Source organism: Ciconia boyciana, chromosome 3 (assembly GCF_034638445.1).
Source record: "Ciconia boyciana chromosome 3, ASM3463844v1, whole genome shotgun sequence".
Lineage (NCBI taxonomy): Eukaryota > Metazoa > Chordata > Aves > Ciconiiformes > Ciconiidae > Ciconia > Ciconia boyciana.
Genome location: NC_132936.1, coordinates 63,387,969 through 63,410,697, shown reverse-complemented (window position 1 = coordinate 63,410,697; position 22,729 = coordinate 63,387,969). Strand labels below are relative to the sequence as shown.

The following is a 22,729-nucleotide window of genomic DNA, read 5'->3' as shown; positions in this document are numbered from 1 at the left end:
CTCTTTTGTAACTGTCCTAAGGATCCCCTCTTTAACACGCAGTTTTACAAAGGGTGCGGTCCCCCCAGTTGAGTGCTGAGGTCACACCTTTGGCCTTGAGAGGTATCGTGCACTTGCGATTTCTCCTTAAATTAATCCAAGTCCACTTGTAGGTGTCAGCAATTTTTTTAGAAGAGAATCTAAACACTCAGCATCTCCCCATTTTCTATTTCGTCAGTCATCTGGGTTTGTACCTTTGAAGTTACTGCTGTAATTGGAAGAAAGGTCACACCAATCTATTCCCTTTAAAAATTATTTTCATTTCACCAGTACCTAATTATTGTTTTGTTCTCATTTCTTATGATGTTTTAGGTGAAAGTAATTTTTGGTGCTTATCTTTTTGTAAGCATTTTCTTTTCTAGAAGTTGTTTTGTAGTTTGATGTATTCCTCACATCACAGTAGGTGGTGATATTCTGGAAGCCCCAGTGATACTTGTGAACGATTTTCATGCAAAAGTCTAGAAAGGAAGCATTATTAATTTCCCTTATGTACTAGTTTGATCGGTTTTCATAGAATTAATGTTAAATTTCTGTTGAGTGCCAGGCTCTTTCGTTTAAACATGAACAAAAACCATTTCCAACAGCATAACTTCATCTCAGAACTGATTTCCTATTGCTTGGAGCTTTCAAGGGCCAGTACGACTTCTCGTGGACCATGACCCTCCCGTTTTGGGCGCTATGCTATTTTTGCTTTCCACCCAGATTTGCAGGGGGCTGGGGAACATTCCTCCAAAACCATCTTTCTGATCTCTACTTCCCTACCGAAATGGCGGTGGCGGTGCGCGGAGGGGAAGTGGATGCAGCCTCTCTCACTGCTGTGTCGGGGACCGCACGGCCAGGCTGGCCGAGCCGTGCTGGCACCGGGGACGGGTGCGGGGGGTGCCAAGGGACACGCGTGGAGTTTTGAGCTGTGCTTTTGGAGCCGTCTCAGTGCAAATCACTCTGGGGGTCCTCGTTTTCCACTTACGGAGCAAAAGTACCTCTCCCGACGGGGCATCTCGCGCTTAGCCATCCGCCGCGGCACCGTCCTCTCAGCCTCAGTGAAGAAGCGTCTGAGAGCTGGAAAGCGCTCCTTTGCCTGCAGGCTTCCTCCCGCGGGCTTCTTCCACTGGAGTGAAAGCTCCCGTGGGGCCGGGGGGGTCCCCAGCGAGCAGCGGGAGAGCCCCGTCCGCCGCCTCCTCTCCGCTTCCCGCGTCAGGAGGAGGATTCTCGCTCGCCAGCGCGAACTCCGAGCGGCTCCCCGGGAAGCCCCCGCGGGAGCCCGGCAGCCGCGGCGAGCGCACGGCAGGTGCTGCCGGCCCGGCCCCGACGGGCGGCGCGGGGGAACCGGGGGCGGCCGCCAGCGCCGGGCCGGGGCGGGGAGCGAACTCAGCGGCTGCCGAGGGCGCGCTGCCCCGACGGGGCCGGCCGGCGCGGTGCCGCCCGCAGCGGGGGCGGGGTGAGCGGGGCACCCGGCCCCCCTTCTCCGCGCACACACACACCCACACGCACAGACACGCACACGCGCGGCCGGGCACACGCAGAGGCACAGGCGGCCGCCGGTGCGCGGCGGGAGGATGCGGCGGCTGCGGCCCTGGGCGCTGGTGCTGGGCGGGCTGCTGTGTGCCGCCGCCGCCGCCGCCGCCGCCGCCGGGCCGGCGCGGAGCTACCCGCACAGCGCGGTGCTGGACGGCGCGGCCGCCTACCGCCTGCGCTGGGGCCGCCGCGGCAGCGCCCTCGCCTTCCGCCTGGAGGTGCGCACCCGCGGCTACGTGGGCTTCGGGCTCTCGGCCAGCGGCGGCATGGCCTCGGCCGACATCGTGGTGGGGGGCGTGGAGAGGGGCCAGCCCTACCTGCAGGTAAGGCCCGGCTCCTTCCCCTGCCCGCAAGCCGCCGGCGCCTGCCGGGGGAGAGCGCTCCCCGCACCCCGCTCCCCGCCCCGCGTCCCGGGTCCTCTTCGTCCGCCCGCCTTCCCCCTGCTGTTTCTTTCCCGCGACGCCCCTCTCTCCCTGCCCCTCTGTCTTTGGCAGCCTCCTCGCCCCTCATCTCCGTACCGCCTTGCCTCTTCCTTCCAGCTTTTTGGTTATTCCTATTGTTCTGCGTTCCTCTCCCCCCGGAGGAGCTCTTCCTTTTCGGTCCGCTCCCTGCCAACCTTCCCTCTCAACTTCTACGTGGGTTTCGTCAAAGGTGTCAGGTTTCCTTCCTCTTTATCCAGAAAATGCAACAGCCCTTTTCTCTCTCCTTGGGCACTCTCTCCCTGCCGGCCCTCTGAGCCTAGACCCGAGGAGGAGAGGGGAGGCATGGCAGAGTCTCTCCCAGCGAGGTGGAGAGAGAGGTGGCAGGCTGAGGGAGGGAGAGGTGCGTTTCCCCTCACCCTGCCAGCCAGCGACGGAGCTTGGATGTCCTGGTGCCGCCTGAGCTTCCTCTTGGTAATCCCGCCGGCGTGAGGGCACGATCCCACTGCCTTCCCAGCCTGGCCACGTACTCGTCTGCTGGGGCACAGCCGGGGCTGCTCCCGTCCGCGGTGTTCCTCCTCTCCTCACCTGGAGGTGTTTTGACCCAGATGTTGAAAAGGATTTCCAGAGTAACCACTGGGGCTCCTGGTACTTGTCCTTGGTCTGGTAAAGCAACCTCAGAGGAGCCCAACTGTATTGGCATAATTCTCTAGGTATGTTTCTGTGGTCGTCTAGATATTGCCGGCTACGGCTGGGAACAGGCGTGTGGGACAGAAGCTCCATTGGTGCTTCCAGTAGAGCATCCCCTCCAAGAGGCACCGGTGGCCGGTGGGGTAGGAGCCGTGAGAGGGGAAGGGACCCATACCTTCGGTCCTCTCTCAGCGACCTGAGATCCAGCCTGGAGCAGTTGCTCTGGGGCCAGGGGAGCAGGGACACCTTGTCCCACGGGTGAGTGAAAGGGCAATCAGGCCCGGCATGACGACTTGTCACCCCCAGTTGCCTGAATAATTACTTTTAGAGAGGCAATTCAAGAGCAGAGCAACACCCAGTTGTTAGGGTATGGTCTAGGAGAAGTTGTCTGTCTTTTCTTCATCGTGTTAGAACTAGTCAATCTTTGAAGCTGCTGCTTAAATTTTGTGAGATTTTGCTTTAAAAATATGGATTTTTATATATAAATTTATAACGTAAATATATTTTTTTATATAAATTTATAACATTTCATCATGAGAAAGCTAAATGCTTAGTATGCTCCCCCTACTATTTGTCAAGATCTTATAAAATCAAACTTTTTCCAGAAAAAGGGAGTTTTAAGCATAAATATTTCCTTTTTTTCCCTATTAGTTCAGTATGTGAAGTTTAGGCAAGTATTTGATTTATCTCATTTCAGACTGATGATTTTCAGATTTTTTTTTCTCCATATTTCAAAAGGAAGATAATTTTTCCAAAAACCTCAGTCTAAATAAATCACTAATAATAATTAAAAAAAAAACCTGTTCTGATTATCAAGCAATGAGTTCTTAGCTCACAGAATGTAATGCTTGCTGGAGCCTTAGGTTTCAGAAGATACAGCTATTAACCGTTAAAAGAAACACAAACTTTGTGCTTGGTTAGTTCATAGATCCCGTTAGGGTAAAGCAAGCCTTTTAGAAAGGCATCCAAAGCTAGTGTAAAGACGTCCAGTGATAGAGGATCCATCGCTTCCCTTGAGAGTTTGTGGCAATGGTGAGTCTTTGCTATTCCTGATTTCCAGTATTAGTTTGTCTGGGGTCAGATTCCAGCTATGTATTTTCTCTACTATATTAAAAAGTCTACTCCCCCCCATCTCACCTCCGTAAAGTTATTTATATGCTGTAATCAAGTCACTCCTCAATTTTCTTTTGCATAAAATAAACAGATCGAGCTCTTTAAACATTCCACTGCAGGACATTTTCCCCAGCACTCAAAGCACTTCTGTGGCTTTCAGCACTTCTCGCAGGTTTTCAGCATCCTTTAAAAATGGCTTCATACAAGTTCCATTCTTCTTCCAAAGATTTTATTCACTGGCATCCCATGACAAATACAACTGAGATAGGAAAGGGAAGGACTGTAGCAAGAACCTCCCGTTACAGAGCACCTGATATTTTTCCTGAGACACTAATTTAGCAGGCAAACATCTGCTACGCTAAGTGCTATGAGTTATTTTGTTGCACTTTTGAGTAGCTAAGGCACAGAAGAAACACTTCTATCTGTTAAGCTTGCTCGCAGCCCGAGGTTTTCTCCATCTTCACTTTTTCTTCAGTTCTAGGCAGCAAGGTTTCTTTATAAACTGGAATGATGTCTTTTAAAAAAGTTGCTCAGTTTAAATATTTCTGTACTTGCACCAACAAGGAAAGGCCAGAAAGAAAGATGATGGAGAAACAAAATTTGTGCAAAAGCTTCTTCTGGCCAGTCAGCAGGGATTGCTATAAAATGAATAACTTGTTCTAGAATGCTATTTCAATAATATCTGATTCTTGCCTTTACTGGACATGCAAATACAGTTAATATTTTAAAAACACGTTCTGTGTTAAGTGTATACCATCACCATTTACATTATTTCCTACTAAAAAATAATTTTTTTATAGATAGTACCCTTGAAAGTATGTGGTTTTATGCCTAGCTGCACTCTATAAAATATGTACAGCCTATAATGAAAGAACTTACTTTTCTTTTCGGTTTTAGAAATATGTTTTTATTCCATGATCATCAGTTGGAAAATGTGCATCGTGGTCTAAACTCTTAGAAGGGTCATTTTTTGGTTTCTTTGAAAGTTTTGAGATGCTTGTTCGTGGCCTGATTTTCAGAAGATGTTCTGAAACACCTTTATAGCCTTTCAAGTGGGCATTGAAGTTGCTAGCCTCTTGGGAGAATTTAGCCTCTTTCCCTCCCTTAAATTCTCTCTCCTCCTTTAAAAATAGAAAGTGTTCTCGGAGGAAAGAGTCCTCTTCTGGGAGCAAACATGTAAATGTAGTTAGACTACAGCCGTCAGTAAAGGTAAAAGCAGATACTCCTTAGTCTGTGGAAGATCGGTGTATTGAGGTAGAGGAAAGCTTCCAGACAGTTTTCAGAGAAGAGAGAAAACATTTCCTCTGGCATTTATTCTTCACCCTTACAGAGCAAGTAGATGCTATTCCCACTGTCAGCAGGCAGTGTTTTCCTTGAAAAAATCTGGTGACTCAAAGTTCTGGATATCTGAGATTGGGTTTTACTTTCTCAGTTTTTAGCTGTATCCTGAACTTGGATGTAATAAGTTATTTGTTTTGGTTTGCTTTTCTGTGTTTGAGCTGTATTTAAGCTAAAAGGGTGTCTGGCATACTAAGTAAAGGCTAAAATGATTTGAATGTCCGAGGTTTAGTTCTCTCTGAATAAGTCAAGGTGAAAAGTGTTTCGATGTCATGAGAGAAGAAGAACAAACCTTCATGGTGTACCAGAGTAGTTTTTTGGAGAACATTGAACGATCAGAGAATTATAAATTTACTATCCTAACATTTCTGAAGTTGGGTATTTGGAATGGGAACCTAGACATATTTTGGGAGGTTGTAGAGGATGTAGCATGAATACACGTATACATACATGCATAGCTTTACTGTATAGTCGTGAGGGACACACCTCTACCAAGCAGAGGGAGAAAAAGAGGGAGATCAGTGAACAAATTATTCTATCATGTTACCGAGAGCCCTGTGGTGGTGACAGCGCAGCAGATTATGTGGGGTTGGGTGAGCGTGATTGAGAACAAGTAGAAGATGTCAATGGGGACTGGTGTTGGAAAGCTGGGAGCTGCCTTTGTCTCCATAGGGATGGGGTGGACTTAGAAGGAGAGTTCATACTTAGCAAAATGTTACCTTGAAATATTGCCATGGTCACTTGCAGCATGTGAACTCTCCAAGAACTCTTCACAAAAGTTCTTGGGGCAGCCTTAGCTTTTGCATCTAGTTCTTTTTCCTCCTTTTTTTTCTTTCCTTTTTTTTTTTTTTCTTAAATGCATCTCTTTTGTGCTTATGAATTGACACAGCATGCATTTTCATGCTAGACCCATGCCTTTTCCTTGGTCTCCACCCCTGTCTGGAATTGTGCATCCCCACCCACAGCACGTAGCTGCTGAGAGCCCCATTTTGGGGAGAGTAATCCTCCTTGATGAATGCCTATTTTGTGCAAGTTATACAAGAGGGTTGCATTGTTAGAATCTTCTGTTGAACTTGCACAAAAATAGTCCCCACTCAGGGTGAATAGGGACTGTGTGTCACTAAAAAGTACTTTATTATTCATTACAGCCTTGCTTGTTAACTGTCACCCAAACTAAAGAATATCTGTTATCAAATGTATCCCATAGAGTTAGCTTAATTGCTCATAGGGAAGCACTTGGAAGAGATTTTAAAGGACAGAAAACAGTGAGCATTCTCTGTACTTAACGATATGCTTCTTTTAAGTGCCCTCATGCCAACAGCAACAAAAGAAGTGTTTAGAAAACAACTTGAAAGGCACCAAGAGAGAGATGCAAAGTGAGTGCCACACTGACATATCTCAGTTGCTGCTTTGTTGGAGGTATTTCATGCCTTTGGGCATTTGGGCAAAATCTCCAGATGACTAATGAGTCCCTCTTGGCTTCGATGTGGGGCATAAAGAGACACTCCAGTGTACATCTCCAGTGGCTGGGTGCTTTGTAGTTCCCTTTCAGGGGTACAATAGTTAGGACAAGGAAGCAACAGTTGGTGAACAAAAGATGAGAAGAATTCTGTAGCTCTTGTATTTTGCAGGCTTTGGGGGGCTGTTTTTCAAGGGTTTTTTTGTTCTTTCTGGTATTTTTTCTTGTCCTTTGGATTTTGGAAACACCAAGAAAATGAAATTTTCTTACAGCTCCTCAAAAATCAGTATCTGGGGCAGGATGGAAATGTAGCCACCATGAGTGATGCAAAAGCTTAAAGTAATGGGGGAATGATTTCATTCTCAGTAGAAACAAGTATCTTAGAAGTAGGAGAGGGAGGGGGGGAGATTTTTAAAGGCACATATAGAGATTTTGGGAATAAGTATCACTAATAGGTGTGCTCAAAAATCCCTTAAGTGTTTTTACAACTTCCTCATAATTGAATTAATTAAAGTAATTAAAACAAGAATACTTATACTGGTTAAATGTGGCTCCTGTGTAAGGAATGTTCCTTGTGATAAGGTATAGTTGTGAGATTGAATCACGCAGTATCTCCTACTTACAGGTTTTCTTCCCCTTAAAACACATTGCTACATGTTTTGTCTAGTCTGCTTGTGTTAGGACAGCCTTTAATCTAGCTTTATAGCTTCTGATATAACTAGAATATAACCTCTTAAATCAACATTTATTCTTGCTGTGAAGACTCGGATAGGTCCTTGGGACTCTGCTGCAAAGTCAAATTATCCACGCCGATACGCGATGTCATATTTCAATTTCTAACCGCTCGTGCTTCTTACACCTTTTTGTGGTAAGTTAGAGAGCTCTCCACATTTCAGTGTTTTTCATTTGTGTGTGGAGAAAGCGATATTTTTAATCTCTCAGGAATGCCACAGAAACCAAGGGGTGTCACTGCCAGCTGCAGGCTACCGGGAAGCCGCCCCAGGCAGCATTTAACTAGATATAAGAAAGACACTGAAGTGTATTCAAATGACTTACAGTTTGAATGAGGAAAGACATGTCTCTTAGTTAGTAGTACACCTGAAGTAAATAAGCCACATTTACTTCAGTGTAATTCAGTTTAATTGGAATTGTACCAGGAATTGTGTACAGCTTCTCAGAACTGCCTGCAAGAGTGACATCCAGGCTTCCTAGCAAGGAGTGAATCACTTCATACTAATCTGCTGTGTAGGTAAAAATAAATAAATCAGTCAGTAAATTAATTACCAACAGACTTCTCATAGGGCAGCAGCTGAACTTACTGATCCCAGGAACTTCTTGCAACTGCTTGATTGCTGTCACTGTACCCTTTCTGTGGATAATTTTTCATTTGGGGCCAATCCCAAGATTGGATCAGTCAACTGGAATGCTCTCAAGGTATTCTCATACAGAGCAGTGATGCTTTCAGACTCCTGCTTCGTATTAGCTTTCTGTGGGTGGGCTCTGTTTTTCCCTAACATAAGAGCATAGTAAGATCTTTGCCTGAAACTCAAGCTGAAATTTATTTGAGGTTGCAAAAAAGTTTGGTTTGCTTATTTGTAAACTCATACCCTGTTTGCTTCTTGCCAAATACAATGTAAAAACAGCTTCTTTTTGGTGGTAACATCCAATGTGTGCTGGAACCATGAGCAGCAAGATTCCATCTAAGTTGAATGCAACAATAAAAAAGAGAAATGGTAACCACAGTTATTTTTTTTGAAACCCAGAAAGGCATAGCTTGGTGCTTATTTCAAACAAATGTTTTGGTCAGTTCTTTTGTGTACTGTAGCAATTTATCCATCCTATTTGTACTCAGATAGATCCCCTCCTGCACCAACTTTCATCTTGGTTACAGCTTCCTGATTCCTTTTGCCAAACTTGTCTTCAGCCCTGGTCTTAGACATCAATTTGGTAGTTTGGGGATGTTCAAAACTCCATGGGTTGGCTACAGACCATAGGCGAGGACTAGTTGCAACACAGGTTGTTTTTCCCTCATTTCCTGTTCCCGGGTTGTCCCTTTACCTGCTTGTAAGTGTTAAATTGCTGCTGAAATGGAAGCGATCTCCCGGTTAGAGAAGGGCAGGATGTATAAATCCCGGTGGCAGAGCTGCTCGCAAGCCGAGCCCGCAAGGCGATTGCTGGACGGGGCCACAGTTTGAGAGTTATTTTATGCTTCTTGAGGTTGAAAGGTGCTGTATGCAATTTAGGATGGGAAATGGATACCATAAACAAAACAATCTTGTACATTGTAAAGATCTGGGGAGGGAGTCCCATAAACACCTGTTCAAGTCTGGGACAACAGCTGGTGGGGCTTTCGGGGTCAGGCTTCTCTCTGCAGCTGTGCTTACATTCTCGAAGGAGAAACCAGCCTCTTTTCACATCCTTGAGAAATTATTCTCCCTGACTGTTTGGAGAGCAGCAATCAGAAACCATATATGCCGCAAAACATTTTTTTTAAGAAAGAGAGTGGTTAATGGGATCTGAAAAACAGTATAACATGATCGGCTTCACATCTGGAAAAGAACATAAAGTAACTTGTACTGTCAGGAGGATTTTTCATTTTCCATATGTTGTTTCACCTTCTAGGTAATGTGAAGAAGGAGATACCTAATTATTTGACTGATTGAACAACTTAGTCCAGAATTTAAAATGCCATTTTATGCAATGTTATCAAAGGGAGTACAGAAACTTTAAATGTTTCACATGTAAACAGTTTACATAAACAAATTATGAAATAAAAATAACATCTTTGTTATTATGTAGCATGACCAATAACACTTCTGAAACTTTGTTTTAAACACTTACTACTTAAATAACTGAAATAAGATATTCATACTAGAAAAATATAGTAATTTGACCCTTATCTTCTCTTTCTGTAATGCTTACACTTCTGTAAAGTTGATGTGAAACTCGAAAACTTTATCTTCATTTAACGTAAGATATATACTTTTGTGTGTATCAGAAACTGAAGAATCTGGATGCAAGTGCCGAATGAACACATAAATCCCTGTTGTCAGGTTTGTGCTATGAGTGTTTCAGAAATTCAGTTTTAAGGACTTGATAATTATTGTAGATGAAATTCAGGGGGACTTGTATCAGTATAATCTGTCCTACAAAACACACAGGTTTTCTAGCTAACTGTATGGGGTGGCAAAACCAAATCTGTGTAAAAGAGGTCACCACATTAGAGCCTTTTCCTACCCAGTAGGAAGAATAAACTGTTCCAATATGAGGCACATTTCAGACCATCTGTGATAGATATCGAAGCACTGTAATTCTGTTGAAGAAAATGTCACACTCCTTTCTTTACAGAATTAAATGAGTGAAACTTGTGAATTTAGATGAGTTCTGTGTTGCAGTAGTCTGGCCCTGAGAGAGTTTCCAAACATACTTAGATGCCCTCAGTTCAGCTGAAGCCCAGATGCCTAACGTCCCCTCTCTGGCCTCTGGTGGGTCCATCCTCTGTGCTGTCCTTTGGCCTTATAAGTCACTTTTCAAAGGCCTTCAGAGGTACCCAGCTTTCTCCTTTGACTAGACACAAGGACTTAAATGGAGTGTAGGCTGTCCAAATGTAGTGGTTTTGACTGCATTTGCACCATAGGAGCAGGACTTTCATTTATTATTTTTCTACTCTGAAAGGAGGCATAGGAGATGTATAAAGATACAGACATATATCTATATAGATATATCTACAACTAACTTATTATCACTTTTCCAAGATGCTGCTGAAAAGGATGTGGCATCACAGTTTGTCAGCGTGTCTTCATTTTTGATAACCTCCTTTTGTTCATTACATTTTGTACACAAACACGTCTTAAAGGCTTTTAAGCTCTGATGAGTAAATTGAACAAATTCTGTGTAGTTTGACTTAAAATCTCCTCTGTGAACAGAAAGAGGTCAGTATGTTTCCTTGGCAATGTGGCCTTATTTTGTTTTAAAACTGGTAAACAAACCATTTTCATGTGAGAGGTTGAAAAATCGAATTCTGAGCTGTTCAGAAATGTTTTTGTTACATTATTTGATTTTATTTTTGTGATGAACATCTGGATAATTTTCAACAAAGGAAATAAAAATAGGAATAGAGGCAGTTCGCTAACTCCTAAATAGCTCCTGGCAAGCATACTCACACTCGATTCCTCTAGGGCAGTCCCACTGCACTCAGTGGAGTTGTAGGATTTGGGGAATAAATGGGCACCTCTGTCTTCCTGGGCACTACATACATTTGCTTCCCAGGTATTCTCATCACCCTGATATTCAAGGGCTGTTTCAAGGTGGCATGTACCAGGCAGAGCAAGTAAGTAGAGACAAGGAATTAATTACTTCACAGAAATTTTCACATAGGAAAGATTAACGTTAGTCAGTCAGATTAGCATCTACCCACAAAATAATTTAAGGCGAGTCACCGAGTGAGGTGCCGTTCAGCGTCGACAGCAGGGGTAGGCAGGGAGCGCGCGGGCACGCAGCGCTGCAAGCGCCCAACGCAGCTCTCCCAACCCAGCTCTCCTCTGGTGGGGAGCAGCGTGGTCCTCTCCTGGGGCCTGGGCTGAGGGCCCACCCTCCTCAAACCATTCCCTGGCAGCCACAAAATGAGCCCCTTGCAGTGAGTCAGAGCTGTGACCTGTCTTTGACTGTCACCCAGGCGAGTGAAATAATTACGCTGGCGGTCACGTTATCAAGGCGCATCTGAGCTAATACCTTAATTACACAACTTCTTCGAGTTATTTTTGCATTCTCCCCACAGGCTCATGGAAGTCAGGGCTGTATTACAAGAGGTTATTTTGGTTATGGCTGTGTCCTCTAGACTTGTTAAGAAATGGTGAAGTTTACCAGCAAAATATTTGAGTGTGCACCCCTAACTTGGATTCACATTTCTGAGCTTTCCTTCACAGCGGTTTCAAGCAAAGACTTTCAACCTGTTCACATGAGGAAAAGCTATTCTTGAATTTGTATTCCTCAATAATTCATTCTTATGCTCTTGTGCTTATTCTAATACAAGGATGCCTTCTTCCAATTTAATGTAACATTTCAGCAAAGATATCACACTTTAATAAAAGCTGATGTTCACAAGGTTACGTTTCTCATCCAGACCAGCCCTTACTATTTTTAAGATGGAAGCGGAGATTCCGTAGAGGAGTGTTTTCAGAGCAGGGATGGGATTGCGTATAAATGTACACTGCCTCTTTCCAAGCTCTGATGCAGGGTTAAAGTGGAGCATTTTGATCCCATAAAGTACCCATCTTCAAGTACTATCCCAGAACAGGCCCATTATTTCCCTCTGGAAAAGCAAATCCAAAATTCTTTCTCTAAACAAACATAAGTCATCAGTTCCCTGCCTTTCAGCATACAACTTCAGGTCCCAGTGCCCTCTTCTGCTCTTTTTGGTGATTATTTTTCCATGCGTATATTCTTTCACATATGTACTCATTAATTTGTAGTCGTGAGAAGTGCTGACAGGAAATGAAGGATCTTTTTGGTACCTTCCAAAATGTTTGAAATTTACATTTGTTCCAGGACTGAAAAAATCCAACCTGTTTCAGTAGTTTTGGCAAGACAGAATTAAATCTGAGTATTTTCATACTGATAAAAAATGGTCAGCTTTTTACCCTTTCCTTGAAACTGCATCATGACTGAGATAATTTTATACAAATTTTCATCCAAATTAATATACCTTAATGAAATGTTTGGGCATGCAGTCGTTATTTGTACATCTATAAAAGGCAGACCAGCTTGTGAACTCGGACTGGTGTGCATGTGGTCTCTTGCACACACACGGATTTCTAGGGTGGGGTTAAGCTTAAGATTACAGCTCCTAAATGATCCTTCAGTGGATTAATAAGGTATCAGCTACTTTTACCGGTATCAAAATACTTGGACATAACATTTTACAATTTTTCAGCTTGGTTACCTCCACTTTAACAAAAGGGGAAAGCTAGAAATCTCTCTAAAAGTGAATGGAGGTCCAAATAGCTGCAGAAGTAAACGCCTTCCAGGAACAGCTGGCACTGCATTATTCTGCAAGGATGCTGCACGATTAATGGTGTCTGCCTGTAGCCTGTTCGGCATGAGAAACATATCTGTTAGTTAAAAGGCCCCCTCCCCATCCCAAACCAGGCAGAAACAGCCTAAACCTCAAAGGAGGGTGACTGGAGGAGGTGCATCTGAGGTGGTGGCGAGCCCTTTCCAGGTGGCTGGGGTGGGAGGGGAGGGAGGGCTGGGTCCCAGCTGCGTGGGGCCGCAGGAATTCGGGGTGAGGAGGTTAATGACCCGGCATCGCTGCAGCCGCTTCTCCATTGTACCGTGCCTCTGCTGAACCCCAGATGGGTAGCGTCTTTCTTACAAGCAGCTCCCCCCGCCCCCAAAACCCCAACCCAACCCCAACCCAGCACCTTTTGTATGAACTGAGCACTTTCCGTGCTAGTTAAGCTGTAGGGTTTCTAGTTCTAGTCGATGTTCATTCAAGAGGTTTGCTTTTGTGGGGAAGAAAAAAGAAAGAAGAAGTTGTGGTGATGTGAATACTGAGTGAAATTCGTTCTCTCTGTAATTTCCCCCGAAGTTCATGACACCCCAGTCACGATAGATTAGGCTTCTGGGTTGTTGGGTACAGCCTTTATTTCTGCAGTTACATACAGGCAGCGTGTTGTTAAAGTTGCTCAAGACATTCTTTAAGCTGCTTATCAAGGAGACTTGCTTTCCTGAAGATTTTTAATCAAAAAAATGTTTGGTGCCACCTCAAATTTATCATTTGATACAAAACTGTGATACTTCAACATTTTACATAAAGATGTGTTTTAAGAGGCTTCAGCATTGGACATAAAGTTTTATTTTTAATTTAATATTAGATATTAATAATGGCCCACCTTTTATTTTTGACAGGATTATTTTACAGATGAAAACAGAGTACTTAAAAAGGACCCTCAACAGGATTACCATCTGGAATATGCCATGGAAAACAGCACACATACAATATTGGCTTTTAGCAGAGAACTGCACACTTGTGATACAAATGACAAAAGCATAACGGTAAGAGGCTCTGCCTATACGTAAAGAGATGAAGTAATTAATACAGGCCAAATATATACATGGTTATGAATCTGGTTATTCAAATCTCATCTTAGTAAAAGGACAGAATTAGAGAAATTCACTTTCTGAAACATGTTTGGTGAACTTAAAATAACCATGTAAAATACTTGTGCTAGTTTTATTAAGCTCTTATATTTGAATTTCAGCTTTCTCTGTCCTTCTACTTTAATGCATTATGTTCTTTAACTTCTAACACACCAGGTGAGCGCAGGATTGAAACAGGTACCTCTGGGCCATCAAGGCCCACATCCCACAGTTACAATCATTCAAGAGCTGCCAACTTGAGAAACACATTTTAGGTCTTACACTAACTTGTAATTGATCTTAAAGATAGACTTTTTAAAAAGTTTGGAGCAGATATATTTAAAGTATATATTTGTTTTAGTTCTTCATTCAAAATTAAGAAGTTGAAGAGTTTTATGATAAAACTCTTTCCATGGTAAAACACTTTTCATGATAAATTCTCCTGTTGCCCTAGGGACTGCTGTACTGTTTCCTAAGCATAATTTTAAATTATATGAAGTTGATGACTTTGTATTGGAAATGACAGATAGGTTAGAGAGATTTGCAAGATTTTCTATGCTTTGGCTTGTTTACTACTCATTTTGGAAGCATTGCTATAGTAGTTCAACACTATTTTCATTATCTGTGTTTTCACAATATATGCAATAATAACAACATGAGGAGCTGAAAGATGCAGGAAGCAAACCACAGCTGTATAAACTGCCAGATTTCCAGGCAGTCAATAGATCTATGGTTTTCACACCTGCTCCAAATTCTCAGTATAATTTAACATTCTGGGACACTTCAGGATTTATTAGAGTACTTTGTCTCAAGGGTGATTATTGCAATCTGAGAATGGTTTACAGAGAATTGATCTGTGCTGTGGCTGTAGATTGATTTTTAAGATGTAAATCTGTTCTGTAATTGAATGCCTGTCTTCCCTATCATGTAAGGACAGCAGTTCACAGAAGGTATTCACATCTTTACAGAGCTGAGCTTGGAAGAAGTTTTTGGGGAAAACCTTCTGATTGCTGGCCAAATAAGTGACCTCTCTAGAAAAACTTTTTTCATGTGTTTAGTTGGTTACTCTTTATGAGTCTGTTCTGCTATATGCAGATATGAATTAAATTCACAATATTAATGAAGGAATCTATCAGAGAGAGATTCAACTTCTGCGTTATCTCCAATGAACCCTATGAGTATAAAACGTTATTAATTTTAAAGGCAAAGTTGAGTCATTAGGTGACTCTCCTCTGGTATACATTGTCATTGTTCAAATACAGCAACACCGACATCATACCTATCACAGGAGTTATGTGAACTATGTAAAGAAGATATTGTTCCTATTCCTTATGGGCTTTTTGGGTGGGTTTTTTTTGTTTTTGTTTTTGTTTTTTTTTCACAGGAGAGCACAGTGCGGGTAATATGGGCCTACCACCACAAAGACATGGGAGAAGCAGGTCAAAATTACCATGGGTCTAATCGTGGTACAAAGAGTCTACGTTTACTGAATCCTGAGAAAGAAGAAGTCTTATCTGCCTCTTTGCCATACTTTGACTTGACAAACAAAGACGTAAGTTACTCTGGGTTTTGGGTTTAAGTGGAGGTGAGGATGAGGTTGCAGCCAAAGCTTTGGGCTTATGCAGCAGGGTAATGAGACTTCTATAATATTGTGTTCTTGCCCTTTTTATTAAGACAGGTGCCTGTACCAGACAAGGATACAACATATTGGTGCCAAATGTTTAAGATCCCTGTACAACATGAAAAGCATCATGTGACAAAGGTGAGTGATGCTGACTGAGCACATTTAGAGGAGCTCAGATAACGATTATTCTTCAAATCGATTATTGCACTTTCAAAATTTGTTTCACTACTTACTGGAGTGAAAACAAGACCTCTTGACTGTCTTCACAAACATGGGTCAAGTGTATGTGTGTGCGTGTCCAGGATCTGATTCTGGTGTGCCCTGACAACCAGCACGCGCAGTGACAGAGCCCCTTTCTTTCTCTTCTCCTACGTCCTCTCTCCCTTAAGAAAATGAGGTTGAAAATTATTTCTGTTTGTAAACATTTTTGGCAAAGACTAAGTAAAATTGTCTAAAAGCATGGTTCATCAAGTTTCTACTTTTATATAAAGATGTAATGAATTTCTTTTAAAGGAGAATAACTTTTGATTAAAAAATAGTTAAATGGTGAAGTTCGTTCAAATAAAGGGCCAAATATTTGATTCCAGTCACCTCTCTTGCGATGACCACAGTGGAGTTATGCCTCGTTACATCACATGAGTGCAGACTTCGTTATTTTCAGCTGTGTAAAAGCCAAATATTATGAAAACAGAGATGGATGTTGTAGTTTATTTAAAAATTAACGAAAGTATGTAAACATCTACACAAGGTTCAGCAGGATCCAAGGTGATTTCAAAACACACATGCATAAACATGTTTTCCTATAACACATTTTCTAGCTTTTCTTTCAGTTTGGAAATGAAAGCTTAAGAGTGCTGGGGGAAAGATGGTTCTCGCATTCCTTTCCAGAAGCAATATACTGAAGACCTCCTAAAAGAGCAACTTCTTATTGTTGTTCTAGACTGCTTAAGATAGCACAGTGAGATAGCTCTGGCCCTAATTTTTATCTTTCTTTGAACCCATCAATCCTTTTAAGTATAGAATTCTATTCCAATTTTGGATTATTGTCAGCCATATTTCTCCAATGCATTCAGTAAGACTGAAATTTTAAATTAACTCAGAGAACTTAACGTGATCTCCAGTGCATGTCTGAGAAACACCTGTAGTTATTCTGAAATATTGTACGTTTCTGCACTTTATCAGAATGAAGAATTGCAAGGTCCAAATTTCTGCCTTCAGGTACTTGATCTTTAATCACATTTGAAACTTGTGACAGCTACTTTCACAGATCTGTATGAAAAGCAGAATTTGCTTGTAATACAGTATGTATGTCAGGATTCCTAGCTTTCTGCTTTCGAGTGAGAGAGCTTCAAAATGGTAGTATCAGAATCATGCTTTCCATGTTAAGTTTGGTGGAAGTTGTAGATATATGCTGTTCTGCTAAACAGTTCTCTGGAACTATTTATTATTTATATTTTCTGAACTTGTTTTTTAAATGTTTTGCCTCACTGCACATACGGTTACTCATTTTTTTAAAAAATTTTGGTAGGTTGAAGCTAAAACATGATTTTAGCTCAGAAATACACTGACTAATTTTTCAGAATAGTTTTATATTCTTTATTTTTATAATGACGTATAAAGAATATTATAATTTTAGAAATAATATTTTGGAATCAGCAATTTATTTGGATTTTCTATAAAGTTAAAAATTAGAGTAGAATCTGCAGCAATTTTCCACCTTCAGAAAAGCAAACAAATTTCATCTTGCTGCTTAAAAGAGTTAGTTTTATCTCTCTAATTTTTTTAGAGAGATAAAAATTATTACAGAAAGAGAGAAGAATTATGTAGGAACACTTTCTTAGCATTTCTTTTCAGGGGCACAAATTATGTTTTCATATACGTGGCTTTTGTAGATGACACACAGAGGGTTGTTGTGGAATTGTATCTATGCGCTCTTGGAAACAGATTAAACATTTCCTAAAGCTTACTGATACAAAAGGATGGGGCTTATGGCTACTCATGAGGATATTAGCTATGCAAACAAAGATTGAATTTCACAAAGGGGAGGACAGATGAATTATTTGGCCTGATCAAACTGTGTTAGTTAAATACTTATGTAGATGTTGATTCTGGATTCCTTCTGTAGCACTGTTTTCATACAAACCTACACATCTCGTTTTTGCAGACAGAAAAAAAAAATTAGAAAATGGTACAAATTCATCTCAGGTATAATTCAGTCTACTTAAGTAGTGTACATGTGAGCTGACTTTGGCCATTTCTATCCTCCTGTATGATTTTGTGGAGCACTGAAGTGCAGTTCAGCTCTTGTTGGACAATATGTGCCATCAATACCGTGGAAATGTGCGCTTAGCTGTGCGTGTCTGTAAATCTGCTGGTGATCTGGAGTCTCAAGTAGGTGCAACAGCTACAATAAGAATTTTTTTGATACTGTTCAGCTATTCTCTGTCATTCCTTTCTTCCTGAAAATTGCTCTGAGCATTTTATAAGAACGTATTTTTAAAAATACCAGTCTCATCAGGAAAGCACAATATTTTAATGAACTAAACTGTCTGAGAAAAAATTAGACCTGTCATTAAAGGCAGAGGCCAAGACATTTAATCATCTCTGGTTAATGAATGCCAGATTCTGAATCCAGATTCCGAATTAAAAACGATTTTTTAACTTCCATTGGTCATGCATTATTTTAAAAAAGAGTACCTCCATGCTGTCAGGCAGAACTTATTCAAAGCATTTAAAAATATATTTTGTAAATACAATCTAGTGGTGCTACAGCTGGGTAAGTGATAACACTTGGTCTTAGGGTGCACCTACAGTAGTGTTTTAGTTTGGATGAGAAGCACGCTTTTGAAGTAAATCTTGAAGTTATTCTTGCTTACTTCAGCGTGGTTGCTGCCATGGAGCAGTCGTGGAGCTTGTGAACTGAATCCCTTTCAGTGAAACTCAACAGGAGGGTGTGCGCCAGGAGCACGACAGAAGTCCCCCAGGTGGAAAAGGGCCATCAGTCCATGGGACCAGACTGGCGCTTGTACAAATAAAACATTTCTGATGCTGGATAGTGTGGATGTCAGGACCACATATTTTTCCTCTTTTGTGCTTTTTTTTCTCATGGAAAAAACATCCCCCAAACTGAATGACTCCCTGGACGATGAGAAGCTGTTTTGCAGATGTCCCAATATACTGGCTTTGCCTTCCGGGTAGCTCAGGCACGGTCCTCCACCTGATTGCTTGCATGAGCAAGCTGTTGATTTGAAGTGAATCAAAAGGCTTGTTTGGGTAACGATTGGAAGGTCTGGGTTCTTCTGTTAGCACAAGGTAAAGAAATAACTAGCATAAGAGATCTCAAAATTAGTCAAAGGTAAATTATGTAAGAACATATGTCTTTTCTTTCTCTTTACATAGTATTCATGCTACTTTCCAAGAACCTCAGGTAATGAGAAACAGCATATTTTCATTGACTGTTCTTGATCAAGCTGCACTACATGACGTGTAAATTGTGCAAGAGATAAGACTGTAATCTTGCGTTCATCTCATAGGTAGAATAAGGACATGGATAAGTAGTTTCTCCTTATGCTGCATTTAGCAATGGAGAGCAGAGCTTCACTGCGATAACGGGGCACCCAGCCAGGGTTAGGACTTCTCTGTTTAATCTTCCTTTGTTTCATATCTCTTGCAACTTCTTCCCTAGGGAAGAGATTGCGTCTTCCTACATGTCTCTACAGTGCCTTCTGTTATGAGATCTTCTCCGATGCCTCTGGGAACTCCTGGAGAAATAACTCACAATAACATTACGCCTGCTAAGAAATGAAACAAAACAAGATGAGTTCTCAATAGCTGGGCATAATAGTGATAAGAGTTACTCAGATTACAACCAACACCAGGCACCGAGCTGGTTTTGTGACTCTGACAGAGTACATCCCTGCTCAGCTTCAAGCTGCCTACCTGGCTGAGTGGTGGCTGCTTGAAAATTTGTTAAACTTCTACTGATTTTCCCTCCCATGTGTTTTTTGTTAGAAGAACCGGCTATCAGGGTAATAGGTCAATTTTGAAAATAACAATATGTGGAACAGATGAAAGAGATTGCTTGGAGGTAATCGCAGGCAACTATCTTTCTTCAAGTCAGCTGTTTGCAGGATGGCTCCAGAGTGGTCCTGGAGCAGTGTACCCTGCCTGCTCTTTGCGTGGGAGAGTGCACATTGCTGCCTGGCTGCAAAATCCTCCTGCAGCTACATGTGCATTGGCCTGTTTTGCTGCTTTGAGCTTCAGGCTGTGGTATGTGCCTCAGGCTTACTATCCTACAGGGATTTTTACTTTTCTTACGTACAGAAGTTAGCCGGGAGCTTTCTCAGAAGCAGCTTTCTTAGAAAAAAAGCATTCCACTTCTTAGCCCAGACTTTCCGGAGATGGGTTTAAGGTTATTTCTTGCTAGGATTTTTGCAGTTCTCTGTAAATATCGTTATTCTGACTGGTCCTGAATGTGCCTCTTAATCGCATCCCTAAAGAAAGTTCCTTGGTTTCACCAACTGCACCTGGGGAAGGACCTCTCAGAGAGAGGGAGGGAGGGACCCGCTGGTAGAGCAGACACACAGGCATGTCCATGCGCTGACCTCTGCATGAAAAGGTTTCTGTCTCCCTGCTGAAGCCATGCTGAGGGCAGCTCCTCGGGTGTGGCGAGCCCTTGCAGGCAGTCACTGCCATGCCAGGGCCGGGAGCCGGGGCTTGCAGAGCAGGAGGTGCTTACTCAGAGGAGCACGCGCTGAAAAGGGGAGTCTCTGCAGCACTCTCCCTCTTGCAAATCGCCTGTGTTTGTTAAAAGTCTCTTTTTTATTGCTCTTTCAGTTTAAAAAAGAAGTTACTCAGTGGCAGCACACTGGAGCTTCTGAGATCCTTTAATTCTTGTACCGTCGAGATGTCTGATTTTCGTGATTTTCAATGTGTGTGGATATGTGTGCTGACACGTCCCTCTCTACTTCGACAGTTTGTAAGACTATTTGTTTATGGGGTTTTTTTTTCTGCCTATTTGCTGAATTTATTTTTTCTTACCACGAGCTGGCATCACGCAGACATTTACCAGCAGCATGAAAGTGAAAATTTGTTTCACATTCATGAGAAATACTTCCCAGTATTTCAGTAAATACAGCTTTTGCTGTATGTTCAAAGCTTGTTTTTACTGCTCTTTCTACTTGTGGTTCTACAGATACAGGGTTTCTTTAGCTTAAATTTCAATACTCCATGTCTTCCATTTGTTTAATTTAATTGTATTTTGCTTATTAATGTAACTGCATCTGCTAAAGATTCATTACTTTAGCTTTGCATTAACCGTAGGTCTCGCATGTGCTCCACTGTTTTTTACACTGCAATTAAAAAAACCTTAAGATACAGTATTTCCTCTACTGTCTCTAGATTTTCTGTGAATTCTCTATACCTGTGGTCTCCCACGACACCTGACAAATTGTTTAATGCTGTGTGTAAACTTCTGAAAATTTACAGTATTTACTGGTGAAGGAATGGTATGTATATTCTACATGCCAGATGTACCATAATCAATTTGTGTGAAGCTTTCCAGCTTCGGTGTGTAGCATGTCCATGCTAGTTTGAACACTGTAAATTTTCCCTCTTTATTTTCTTAATTTCTTTGAAATATACTGTGTTTTCCTCAGGGAAAGTAGTTCCCCGGGCTTCAGTAGTGATAATCCCCACAGACAAAAACATGTTGGACATTGAATTTCACTGTTTAAGAGTAGAAAAAATGGTTTATATAAAATAACAAATACAATTGGGTAGTAGGGTCATTTGGCTGTATCTACATGTCTTTTCTCTAATAATTACTCATTTTCCTATAGTTCCAAACTTTCTGGGTTTTTTTGAAACTAGCATAGTCAGAGAAATACTGGCAGAAAGGCTGCAATGCGGATGTGCTCAAGAGTATAAAATACTTCAGATTCTGTAAGAGAACTCTTTTAATGGGGCATTTGGTGTTGGAAAGGAGGAAGCTCTTAAACGTTTGGATGCCTGTATAAAGCAGTGCTTTCGTGTCCGTTATTTGAACCTGCTTATGAGAATGGAGTGAGCAGGTTTAGCACTGCTGAAACGGGGAAGAAGCCCCATGCGGGGGATTAGACTATATGGTCAAAATTCAGTATCTCTTAAGTACACCTCATGCATACTAAGTTAAACTCAGGCAACATATTAAAGACAGTAAATTTCCAACCACGAAAATGGGCTTCCTCTCATCTAACTTGACTTATCTACAGGTCTGAGCCAGCCGCTTAAATGACCTTACAGTGGCAAAAATAGCCGTTTGTATCATCCTAGGGGAGGTGTCTAAAATACATGAGCTCAAGCATCCCCTGTATGGTTCAGTCTCTCTCTCCATTGACTGATGAGAGAACCCAGATAGCCAGTCTGTATTAGATATGGAGCTCTTAGATGGATGAATCAGGGGCCAGGAGTCCCACCAAAAAGGTTAGGGGACAGAAGAGACTGTGATAGGAACAAAAATTGCAAAATAAAACTTTTTATTTTAAATTTGCCTTTAGGAAAAATGGATTTTTCTCAACCATAACCCTATGTAACTTTTTGGCACTGAACTTCGGATGTGACTAGTGAAAACAGGCCAAGCATATCACCAGAAAAAACTTAATTATTTAGCATTAACTGAAAAGCGTTACATTGGGCATATTTTTATATAAGCACCAAAGTTTTCCATTGTTGATCCCCTTAGAAAAGGGAGCCTCTTTTCAATTAAAGAAAGGCCTGTATTAGAGCACCCCAGCAGCTGCTAGTTAATCTTCATGTTCAGTTTCAGAGCAATCTCTGATAGGGAAGTAAAAACTCCAAAAAAACTTGTTGCCAAGGGTAACTCTGCTTTTTGACAGTGGAATGCTTTAGTAATACCAAAGACCCCAGTGTGAAAATACAAAGGGACTCCAGTTTAAGAGACTGATTGATTGAAAGCCAGAAGGGCAGCTTGTAACCTTCAGTACCTAAATGAGGGCACTGATTTTTAACTTGAGTGATACCAGACAGTAACTGCTTGTTGTTCTCTGGCTTGAACTTTTACGTTTTGCTAAATGTGATAACTCTAGCAAATTGCATCATGCAGCCTGACATAAACAAATGTTCTGTATTTTCCTGTATGTTCCCCTGCAAAGCAATTTCAGCCCTGGTAAATTAGATTGGCAACTAAACGATCATCTTACGCTGCAGAGCTTGCAAGCTATCTGCCCTTTGATCTGGAGGGCTGTCTCTTCAGTGCAAGCCTGAATTGGCCCATTAGGCTTTGCAGTGTTAAAGAATCATATATCTGAACTGGCTGGAAATTAAAAGTTTCCCAAGCAACTGTCTCAGGAAATAACAGAAATACTGTCTTCTCTCATATGCTACTAAATTATT

The 22,729-nt window shown here is 41.9% G+C and overlaps 1 protein-coding gene across 1 annotated transcript in view; it reads left to right on the top strand.

Annotated features, from left to right (window-relative positions):
* The first annotated feature begins 1,595 nt into the window (after positions 1–1,595).
* MOXD1 (monooxygenase DBH like 1) overlaps positions 1,596–22,729 on the top strand; it is a 50,695-nt gene continuing 29,561 nt past the window's right edge. The window contains exons 1-4 of the mRNA XM_072857911.1: positions 1,596–1,877; positions 13,483–13,629; positions 15,098–15,265; positions 15,392–15,475. Of these exons, the coding sequence (XP_072714012.1) occupies positions 1,596–1,877; positions 13,483–13,629; positions 15,098–15,265; positions 15,392–15,475 (681 nt within the window). The remainder of the gene's footprint in view (positions 1,878–13,482; positions 13,630–15,097; positions 15,266–15,391; positions 15,476–22,729) is intronic.